An 11,692-nucleotide genomic window follows, 5' to 3' on the forward strand; every position below is an offset into this window, starting at 1 on the left:
TCTCAAGCAGCTGAAAGAGGCAGCCAGTGGATCTGGATCAAACGGAAGGACCCTTGCTGGGCTATAACTTCATGACCCCCACCCCCACCTGAGAACCCAATTCAGATCCCTCCAACTTGAGGAGGGCATATGAGGTATGCGGTCAGCTGTAGGGCTGGCTCAGGGAAGAGGACGCCCCTGCCTTGCATAGTCCCGTGGGAAATCTTAATTGGGCATGGGACACAAGCTAAGGCTTGATCACCCTTTAGCTGGCCACCTTTGATGAGGGTGTTTAGTGATTAAAGGCCGAAACACCCACTGATTCGAAGGCACACTACTGAGGATGTGTCCCAAAATTGACATCTTAACCCAGTCTAAGAAATAAACCTCCCATGCCACTCTGTCAACATCACGGCAAATCTCATGTGAGTACATACCATCTATTGGCACAATGGACAGTTTTAACATCTCGTCCCGTGTTTTATGATTCTGTCTTACCTTACGATGCATGAACAGAGCAGGAACAGAGCTGAGTCATACAACCTCTGACATCATCTTTATGAGACCAAATTTTGTTGTTCCAAAATCCCTCTCAGCTGCCTGACAGTACAATAGATCAGGAGTTCTGGCTGTAAAAGGTCTTATCCAAAGATACAAACCGACAGCTTGTGAGAGAAACCCATGTGACCCATATAAACCTACGGTCCTATGTCTTCTGAAGTGAATGCTAAAGCCTATGGTACACAGGAAATTTCTTAAGGCAATATTGACGGGCATCATGCACACCACCACACTGTCTCTCTTACATGTAGTGATGGGAATAAAAACCTAATCATAGCTCCGTTCTAATCATTTACTGTAATTACTCCTGCACACATGATTGCCTCTGCAACTTTTATTGTCAGCATTTATGGTCAGGCAATAAATTGTGCAGAAGTTTGATTGCAAAACACACCATTTGACAATTACACCATTTGATCTGAATTCTGATCAAACGTATACAATAAACAATCTTCTTATACTGTAACAATATCTGATCATATAAAACTGATCTCTTCAAGACAGTAAATAAAACATCTAACTGTAGACATAGTTATTGCTGGTATTAGCAGTAAGTGGTCTATTATCCACTTTATGAAACAATCTCATTGGTTAATAAGTGTTCGTTATTTCTGATAATCCATGGCAAATGACTGTTAACAGTTCCATCTGAATTATCAGTGTGCATCCATAAGCCTAATTTCTTATATAACTAGTTACACTCCACAGTTGAGTAGTAGGCCACTCCACGTTGCCTGGCTGAGCCTATAGCCTGGATGTGTTGCTTCAGCCTGCCCTCCCAGTCCTTGCTCCAGTCCTGGCCCCGCTCCAGGGCCAGGTAGCGAGTGGACATCTTGTCCAGAGCCCGCACTGCCTCAGGGAGGTCAAGGGTCAGCCCTGCCTTCTGCACCGCTTCCTGGAACTTGGCCGGAGAGGCCGTTGCTATGCAACACCTAGACAGGGGAATGGGTTTAAAATTGTGAGCTAGACGGCGGTATTCGGTATGCAGCCATGATGCATTATGTAAATGATTGAACCTGCAACTAAGAAATGTGTTTATTTAGTAAAATACTAAAAGTGTGTGTGTGTGTGTGTGTCTGTGTCTCTTACCTGTTGACCCCTGTAGTGGGGGGACAGTGGTAGTGATGCCACACAGCCACTGCAGTGTGCGGACATAGTAGATACTGGTTCTCCTTCCAGCATCTCTGCATGGTCTCCACTATCCCCTCATCTCTTACTGCACCTGCTGTGAGGACCTGAGACAACTGGAGACAGAGAGAGGAGGGGAGGAGTAGTATTTATTAAGATCCCCAATTAGCTGCTGCCGAGGCAGCGGCTACTCTTCCTGGTGTCCAAACACAAATCATAACAACAAATAAAATACATAATATACACCAAGTGTACAAAACATTAAAAACACCTTCCTAATATTGAGTTGCACCCCCCGCACCTCCCTTTGCCCTCAGAACAGCCTCAATTCGTCAGGGAATGGACTCTACACAGGTAACAGGTAAGAGACACAGACACAGACACACACACACATTGTTGCATGTTTCAAGTCAACTCGGGTCTCAAGTATTTCCAATACCAAAACACACACGCTAAAACTCACCACGAGATGTTGCTGAAATATATAAACGCTATGGATGAGTTTTTGTGTTTATGTGTGTACTGTATATGTGTCTTACCTTACGATGCATGAACAGAGCAGGAACAGAGCTGAGTCATACAACCTCTGACATCATCTTTATGAGACCAAAGACTCTCTCAGCTGCCTAACAGTACAATAGATCAGGAGTTCTGGCTGTAAAAGGTCTTATCCAAAGATACAAACCGACAGCTTGTGATAGAAACCCATGTGACCCATATAAACCTAGGGTCCTATGTCTTCTGAAGTGAATGCTAAAGCCTATGGTACACAGGGATGCTAGCCCATGTTGACTCCAATGCTTTCCACAGTTGTGTCAAGTTAAATAAAGGTTAAATAAAAAATACATAATTATAAAAGTTGGCTGGATGTCCTTTGGATGGTGGACCATTCTTGATACACACAGGAAACTGTTGAGCATGAAAAACCCAGCAGCATTGTAGTTCTTTACACGCACCAGTGCACCTGGAACCTACTACCATACCCCGTTAAAAGGCACTTAAATATTTTGTCTTGCCCATTCACCCTCTGAATGGCACACAATCCAATGTGTCAATTGTCTCAATGCTTAAAAATCCTTCTTTAACCTGTCTCCTCCCCTTTATCTACACTTATTGAAGTGGATTTAACAAGTGACATCAATAAGGGATCATAGCTTTCACCTGAATTGGCCTGGTCAGTCTTTGCCATGGAAAGAGCAGGTGTCCTTAATGTTTTGTACACTCAGTGTACATAGCACTACAATTACATCACAATTTAGTCATTGAGCATATGTTCCTATCCAGAGCGACCCACTGCTAGTGCATTCATCTTAAGATAGCCAGGCGAGACAACCACGCATCACATATCAATGCAAAATACAATACAAGAAATACATAAAAATGTCTGTTTTTCTCTTCACAGTCCCGTCGTGCAGTCGGATTTTTTTAAATCCGATTTTATTGCTAGTTTGAGTTACCTAGGGTGGCAGAGAGTTCTATGTAGTCATGGCTCTATTTAATACTGTGTGTTTCCCAGTGTCTGTTTTGGACCTGGGCACTGTGAAGAGACCTCTGGTTGCATGTCTTGTGTGGTACCAATGAGTGTCCGAACTGTGTGCCAACCGCTTGAACAGACAGTTCGGTACCTTCAACACCTGGTACAAAGACCAATAGTGATGCAGTCAATCTCTCCTCAACTTTGAGCCAGGAGATATTGACATGTGTGTTACTGGCATTCGCCCTCCATGTACAGTAGCAGTCAAAAGTTTGGACGTACCTACTCATTCAAGGGTTTTATTTATTTTTTACTATTTTATGCATTGTAGAATAATAGTGAAGACATAAAAACTATGAAATAACACATATGGAATCATGTTGTAACCAAAAAAGTGTTAAACAAATCAAAATATATTTTATATTTGAGATTCTTCAAAGTAGCCATCCTTTGCCTTGATGACAGCTTTGCACACTCTTGACATTCTCTCAACCAGCTTCATGAGGTAGTCACATTGAATACATTTCAATTAACAGGTGTGCCTTCTTAAAAGTTAATTTGTGGAATTTCTTTCCTTAAAACTTCTTATGGCTGCAGGGGCAGTATTGAGTAGCTTGGATGAAAGGTGCACAGAGGTGCCCAGAGTAAACGGCCTGCTCCTCAGTCATAGTTGCTAATATTTGCATATTATTATTAGTATTGGATATAAAACACTCTGAAGTTTCTAAAACTGTTTGAATTGTGTCTCTGAGTATAACAGAACTCATATGGCAGGCAAAAACCTGAGAAGTTCCACTTCCTGTTTGATTTTTTCTGAGGGTGGCAGATTTTCAACCAAGCTCTCATTGAAATTACAGCAAGATATTGATGAGTTTTCACTTCCTACGGCTTCCACTAGATGTCAACAGTCAATAGAACTTTGTCTGATGACTCTAATGTGAAGGGGAGCCGAAGGAGACAGGAATTAGTCACCACTGCCACGAGCTGACCATGCGCGTTCACGTGATAGGCAGCTCCGTTCCATCGCTCAACTGAAGTCAATCTAATTCTCCGATTGGAACGTTATTCAAGATGTATGTTAACAACATTCTAAAGATTGATTCAGTACATCGTTTGACATGTTTCTACTGACTGTTATGGAACTTTTGGACATTTCGTCACGTTATAGTGGACGCGCGTTGTGACTTTGGAATTGTTTACCAAACGCGCTAACCAAAGTAGCTAATTGGACATAAATAACGGACATTATCGAACAAATCAAGCATTTATTGTGGACCTGGGATTCCTAGGACTGCATTCTGATGAAGTTCATCAAAGGTAAGGAAACATTTATCATGTATTTTCTGGTTTCTGTTGACTCCAACATGGCGGCTAATTTGGCTATTGTTCTGAGCGCCGTCTCAGATTATTGCATGGTTTGCTTTTTCAGTCATTTTTTATTTAAATCTGACACAGCGGTTGCATTAAGGAGAGGTATATCTATAATTACATGTGTATAACTTGTATTATCATCTACATTTATGATGAGTATTTCTGTTGAAACGATGTGGCTATGCAAAATCACTTGATGTTTTTGGAACTAGTGAATGTAACGCGCCAATGTAAACTCAGATTTTTTTATATAAATATGAACTTTATCAAACAAAACATGCATGTATTGTGTAACATGAAGTCCTATGAGTGTCATCTGATGAAGATCATCAAAGGTTAGTGATTAATTTTATCTCTATTTCTGCTTTTTCTGACTGCTATATTTCGCTGGAAAAATGGCTGTGCTTATTGTGGTTTGGTGGTGACCTAACATAATCTTTTGTAGTGCTTTCGCTGAAAAGCATATTTGAAATCGGACACTTTGGTGGGATTCAAGTAACAGACACATCTCAACATGAACTGTTCAGAGGAGACTGCATGAATCAGGCCTTCATGGTCAAATTGCTGCAAAGAAACCACTACTAAAGGACACCAGTAAGAAGAAAAGACTTGATTGGGCCAAGAAACACGAGCAATGTACATTAGACCGGTGGAAATCTGTCTTTTGGTCTGATGGTTCCAAATTTGAGATTTTTGGTTCTAACCGCAGTGTCTTTTTGAGACGCAGAGTAGGTGAAAGGATGATCTCTGCATGTGTGGTTCCCACCGTGAAGCATGGAGGAGAAGGTGTGATGGTGTGGGGGTGCTTTGCTGGTGACACTGTCAGGGATTTATTTAGAATTCCAGGCACACTTAACCAGCATATCTACCACAGCATTCTGCAGCGATACACCATCCCATCTGGTTTGCGCTTAGTGGGACTATCATTTGTTTTTCAACAAGACAATGACCCAACACACCTCCAGGCTGTGTAAGGGCTATTTGACCAAGAAGGAGAGTGATGGAGTGCTGCATTAGATAACCTGGCCTCCACAATCACCCAACCTCAACCCAATTGAGATGGTTTGGGATGAGTTAGACCTCAGAGTGAAGGAAAAGCAGCCAACAAGTGCTCAGAATATGTGGGAACTCCTTCAAGACTGTTGGAAAAGCATTCCAGGTGAAGCTGGTTGAGAGAATGCCAAGTGTTTGCAAACTGTCATCAAGCAAAGGGTGGCTACTTTGATAATCTACAATATTTAATACATTTTGATTCGATTTATACTTTTTTGGTTACTAAATGATAACATTTGTGTTATTTTATAGTTTTTATTATTATTCTACAATGTAGAAAATAGTAAAAATAAAGAAAAACCCTTGAATGAGTATGTGTGTCTAAACTTTTGACAGGTACTGTACATCTAAGTACAATAAGTGCTGCTCTGTTCTGGACCAACTGCAATTTGCCTATGTCGTTCTTTCCCGCACCTGACCACACAACTGGGCAGTAGTCCAGGTGTGACAAAACTAAGGCCTGTAGAACCTGTCTGGTTGACTGAGATGTCAGGGGGGGGGATAAGTATGTGTGGTGATTTGAGAGAGAACATTCAACAACCAACGGTACTGGGCACTTATCTTTCTACAAGAACATGTAAATTATGTATTCATGCATCTGACCTGTTTGTGGAGAGCTTCAGGCAGAGTGTGTCTGTGAGAGTGCTGAAACTCCTCCATCATGCCCTTTACCAGGGCTCCATCTCTACCAGACAGCAGCCAGAACACACGCTCCATGTTATAGGGGTCCTGGGGTGAGAGCACAGTGTTAGCCACAGTACACACACACACTTCTTAAACCTTAAACAAAGTGACGAGCCATCACGCACAGCACCTGAATGTCTATAGCCGGGGCCATGGTCTGCGTGACATTGGTTGCCATGGAAAAGTCCCCACTTTGCACAGTCCTGTGCACTATGTCATTAGCGTTCGTCATGGCAACGAGGCACAGCGGTATCCCCATCTGCTTCACAATGCAGCCGGCTGAGAGAGGGGACAGAGAGACAGACAAAGAATGAAGAGAGGAGAGATTAAGGAAAACCAGAGAAAAACATGAACTATGTTCCAATACTCTCAAACGGCTTAGTTTCCTTTCCTCTTTGAGCAAAAAAGTAGGGAAGAAATATAAATATATCTCTAATCAAAAAAATATATCCAAAAAGGGGCACAAATGGGAAAAAGTAGTGGAAACACTGTGTAATTGTAAAACTTCTCACCGGCGATATTCCCCGCCCCCCCTGTGGGCACTACCATCTCCAAGGCGGGTAGGGGTGCCCCCGTCTCTGCCTGCTCCAGCCCACTCACATGCAGGTAGGCATAAAGGAAGTGTGCCAGCTGCACCATGACACGAGACCAGTTGACTGAGTTGAGACTCATCAGGCTGTGTTGTTTCACCAGCTCCTGGTCTGAAAACAGTCGACGGATGGGCACGTCGATGTCATCAGAACTGCCATCCGCTAGTGGTGCAGGGGAGAAAAATGAGGGTTGTGTTATCATACCAATGATACCATCTTATCACAGGATAAGGTAAGATCATTATTGCTGAAGGCTAAAACTCCTATATTTTCCCATGATATGGCCATCATCTCTCACTATCAAAGAAGGGGGCAAGAAGAGGAAGCCACTTTAGAATATTGCTCCCTCATACTATCTGGCCCTCTCTCTAACCTGCAAACACATGGATATTGTCCTCCAGGCAGGTGATCATCTGTTTCTCCTGCACAAGAGTTATGCGGCCCCGGGGGTACACCACTACCACGTCTACCCCACCAAGGCCTCTCGCACTGTGGATGGCTGAACCACCCGTGTCCCCAGATGTGCCTAGGAAGGTAGGCCGCAGCGTGGGAGAGGGAAGAGGATAGGAGGACACTATTAAGACACGTAAGATGTAATATACATCAACATAATAGACCTAGCATGTAACTAAACATGTAAACACTCCAAATGCTGCCCAAAGTGCCCCTTCTCACCCACTAATACGATGGCGCGCCGGCTTTCCTTGCGCAGGAAGTAGTCGAGGAAGCGCACGGTGCAGGTCATGGCCAGGTCCTTGAAGGCCAGGGTCTCACCGTGGAAGAGTTCCAGCACACACAGCCCACCCTTCAGCCTGGCCAAGCTCACCACCCCCGGCACGGCGAACCCAGACAGGGCCGCACTCACCAGGCCTGGGGCAAGGGAGGGAGAGAGAGAGAGAGAGAGAGAGAGAGAGAGAGAGCGGAGAGGGGTGTGAAAGAGTGAGATTGAGTGAGATTGAGAGAGTGAGATGGGCAGAAGGATCACGCAAAAGAGAGAGAGTGAAGGAAAAGCGGTGAGGAAGGGACATGAACAGAGTTGCTTCATTTTGATATATACCCAGATGTGAAGTGCCAAACCCTCTTCACTTTACACCTAACTGTACCATATTTTCCAACCATCAATCAATCCATCAACGTGTCACTCAGCTACCCAAACCCTCCAGGTCTCACCGTCCAGGTCTGCTCGAGGGATCAGCTCTGTAGGGATGAACAGGGAGCAGACCTCCGTCACTAGCTGGGGGTAGGACAGGGAGCTCCAGGACCTCAAGGTATCAGGGGTCAGGGTGGGGAGGGTCTCAGGCATGAACATCCCCCCGTCTGGCGCATATCCCGATAACAAAACATCCTGAAAGTTCCAACCCTGGACACCCCCACGCGTGCTGCAGTACTGCATATCTGACACCTGTCAGTAGTCAAAACAGAGAGAAGTATGATGAAAAATAGTATGATGATAAGCCTTTGGGTTACGTTCGCTTCATTGTTGTAGCAATTTGACAGAATAATTTACAATAAGGATACAAGGGCAGACATATCTATCTGGGCACACGGATCAACAGTTCATAAGTGACTATTGGACTATAATGTAATAACATTATTATAATGCATAACAGTCAGCCTACTGCAGTTTCAAAAACATGTGTTCATGTTAATTTTTTATTGTGGGAAATTACATTATTAATACATATCATAATAGAAAACATAACTGTAAGCTACTGTTGAAAAAACATATTATAGCTTATTTATTTGAAATCAATTATGGTTAGGTAAATTCAATGCTGCTGACTATCGCATCTAGTCCATAAAATTTAAAATTATGATTATTTACCGTCCGCTTGCTATAAAAAGAAATAGCTCCGAAGTAGCGTACTGTAGCTACGAGATGACCTGGGGAACTGTATTGGTGCAACACCAGAGTTCGAATTTCGAAGTAAAGAGGTCAATCTGGTGCCTAACGTTTCAAAATATCTACTCTAAAGCGTCACCTGCTGGTCATTATAGCAAACTGCATTCAAAGGAGTTTAATAAGAGACACAACCACATTTTGATATTATCTGACAAATAAATTCAATCAATTAATCAATCAATCCAAACTATGAAGCGGCCATTTGATGAATGGAAAGAGACATCTGTTACAAAACACCAAAAAGTTTAATGACATTCGGAGATTGTCAAGCATTTGTTATTGGGTAGGCCTACAAGGTAGGAAGGGATGTATTTACTGTTTGTTGAGATTTACATATTCTATTTATTGTGATGTTGAAAACGCAAACCATGATATTGAATTGAAAATTCGTTGCATATATTTAATATAAATATAAATATGGTATCAAAATGTTGAAAATCTGATTTCCCCCGAGCTGATCATTGTCTGCAGCCGGGTTTGATCGTAGTGTAGGCCTAGTGAAACAGAGTGAACTCGTCCATGGTAGTCGGCGAACCCTCAACCTTCCTGGCCGGTATCGCTGCGTGGCATCGACTGTGTCACAAAAGCATGCGTTTATAAACACAGGGTTGCTATTGTTATTTGTGGTCTTAAACATTGGATACAACAGTCAGCCATGGTTATTGTATCCAATGGCTTAATGCCTGCACCAAAAATTACTGCTAGGTCAGTTGAGTTTTTCTGTCTTATTCATAATCGAACTATGGTGCTCCATAGCTACGGTTATTCATAAATCTAAAGATGTCTTCACTACAAATCCAAACTAGAAAAGCATATATATTTGTATTGTAATCCCAAGGGAACCAGCACACCATTGCCATAGGCTGTAAAGTTGGGTTTACAATGTTTAAAATAATAACTAATTGCTTGTATACATACTGTAGTTCCATGTGTACTGCCCCACCCCCTTCTAACACGTTCCTTCTCAACCCTTAGGTCTGCCAAGAGATGTATGTGAGATCAAGCAGAATGAAGACCACTTCAAGATGAACATTTAAACGTGTTAACCCTCGCAAGGTGGCTGACCCAGACGGCATCCCTGGCCGCATCCTCAGAGCATGCGCAGACCAGCTGGCTGTGTTTACGGACATATTCAATCGTTCCCTATCCCAGTCTGCTGTCCCCACATGCTTCAAGATGGCCACCATTGTTCCTGTACCCAAGAAGGCAAAGATACCTGAACTAAATGACTATCGCCCCGTAGCACTCACTTCGGTCATCATGAAGTGCTTTGAGAGACTAGTCAAGGATCATATCACCTCCACCTTACCTGACACCCTAGACCCACTTCAGTTTGCATACCGCCCCAACTGGTCCACAGATGATACAATCGCTATCACACTGCACACTGCCCTATCCCATCTGGACAAGAGGAATACCTATGTAAGAATGCTGTTCATTGACTACAGCTCAGCATTCAACACCATAGTACCATCCAAGCTCATCCTTAAGCTGGAGTCCCTGGTTCTCAACCCCGCCCTATGCAATTGCGTCCTGGACTTTCTGACGGGCCGCCCCCAGGTGGTCAAGGTAGGAAACAACATCTCCACTTCGCTGACCCTCAACACAGGGGCCCCACAAGGGAGCGTGCTCAGTCCCCTCCTATACTCCCTGTTCACCCATGACTGCGTGGCCATGCACGCCTCCATCTCAATCATCAAGTTTGCAGACGACACAACAGTAGTGGGCTTGATTACCAACAACGACGAGACAGCCTACAGGGAGGAGGTGAGGGCACTCGGAGTGTGGTGTCAGGAAAACAACCTCTCACTCAAGGTCAACAAAACAAAGGAGATGATTGTGGACTTCATGAAACAGCAGAGGGAGCACCCCCCTATCCACATCGAAGGGACAGTAGTGGAGAAGGTGGAAAGTTTTAAGTTTCTCGGCGTACAGTACACACCACAGACAAACTGAAATGATCCAACCACACAGACAGTGTGGTGAAGAAGGCGCAACAGCACCTCTTCAACCTCAGGAGGCTGAAGAAATTTGGTTTGTCACCTAAAACCCTGACAAACTTTTACAGATGCACAATTGAGAGCATCCTGTCGGGCTGTATTACCACCTGGTACGGCAACTGCACCGCCCTCAACCGCAAGGCTCTCCAGAGGTCTGCACAATGCATCACCGGGGGCAAACTACAAACAGCTTCAAGGCCATCAGACTGCTAAACAGCAATCACTAACTCAGAGAGGCTGCTGCCTACATAGAGACTCACTAGTCACTTTAAACAATGCCACTTTAATAATGTTTACAGATCTTACATTACTCATCTCATATGTATATACTGTATCTTATACCATCTATTGCATCTTGCCTATGCCGCTCGGCCATTGCTCATCCAAATATTTATTTGTATGTATTCTTATTCCATCCCTTTAGATTTGTGTGTAGTAGGTAGCTGTTGGGGAATTGTTCGATTACTTGTTAGATATTACTGCACTGTCGGAACTAGAACGAGCACAAGCATTTCGCTACACTCGCATGAATATCTGCTAACCATGTGTATGTGATCAATACAATTTGATTTGATTTGAGACACCAAAGTCATGGTCAACTCGTTCACAGTTGGCCAGGAGGCTAAGCTGGAGACGATGACTGGAGAGAAGAACAAGGTGAGTTGCTCAACCAGACACACCCACACTTACTTGGGGCCTCATGGGCACACCTGCACATTGGCTAACTTGTACTTAAGTTGTAAATTACATAGATGGGGAATTCCAGTCCTGGAGGGCCAAAGTGTGCAGGCATTTGTTTCAGTTCAGCTTTTACACCTGATAAAATGTTTATCAGTTTCCTTAGAGCTGGAGCAAATGTCTACACATGTAGCGATCAATGAACAGTTGCTCTCCCTACTTTGAATGTGTTATTTTTTTAGCATGTTTCCATGACCCATTCTATGAGTGG

The 11,692-nt window shown here is 43.5% G+C and overlaps 1 protein-coding gene across 1 annotated transcript; it reads right to left on the reverse strand.

Annotated features, from left to right (window-relative positions):
* Positions 1–859: 859 nt before the first annotated feature.
* Positions 860–8,735, reverse strand: thnsl2 (threonine synthase-like 2). The gene is made up of 9 exons (XM_038971137.1): positions 8,666–8,735; positions 8,011–8,242; positions 7,516–7,710; positions 7,214–7,366; positions 6,763–7,002; positions 6,381–6,529; positions 6,170–6,295; positions 1,630–1,784; positions 860–1,472 (listed from the first exon to the last, which is right to left on the reverse strand). The coding sequence occupies exons 2-9, from the start codon at positions 8,231–8,233 to the stop codon at positions 1,232–1,234; spliced, it is 1,482 nt and encodes a 493-aa protein (XP_038827065.1). The 5' UTR covers positions 8,234–8,242; positions 8,666–8,735; the 3' UTR covers positions 860–1,231.
* Between the last annotated feature and the right edge of the window lie 2,957 nt (positions 8,736–11,692).

The sequence above is a fragment of the Salvelinus namaycush genome, chromosome 31 (genome assembly GCF_016432855.1).
Source record: "Salvelinus namaycush isolate Seneca chromosome 31, SaNama_1.0, whole genome shotgun sequence".
Taxonomy (NCBI): Eukaryota; Metazoa; Chordata; class Actinopteri; order Salmoniformes; family Salmonidae; genus Salvelinus; species Salvelinus namaycush.

Coding starts and splice junctions, on each gene's coding strand:
- thnsl2 (XM_038971137.1), bottom strand. CDS start 8,233: ATGCAGTACTGCAGCACGCGTGGGGGTGTCCAGGGTTGGAACTTTCAG. Junction 7,711..8,010: donor CCCTCGAGCAGACCTGGACG/GTGAGACCTGGA, acceptor CCCTTGCCCCAG/GCCTGGTGAGTGCGGCCCTG. Junction 1,785..6,169: donor CTGAAGCTCTCCACAAACAG/GTCAGATGCATG, acceptor CTCTGTCTCCAG/TTGTCTCAGGTCCTCACAGC.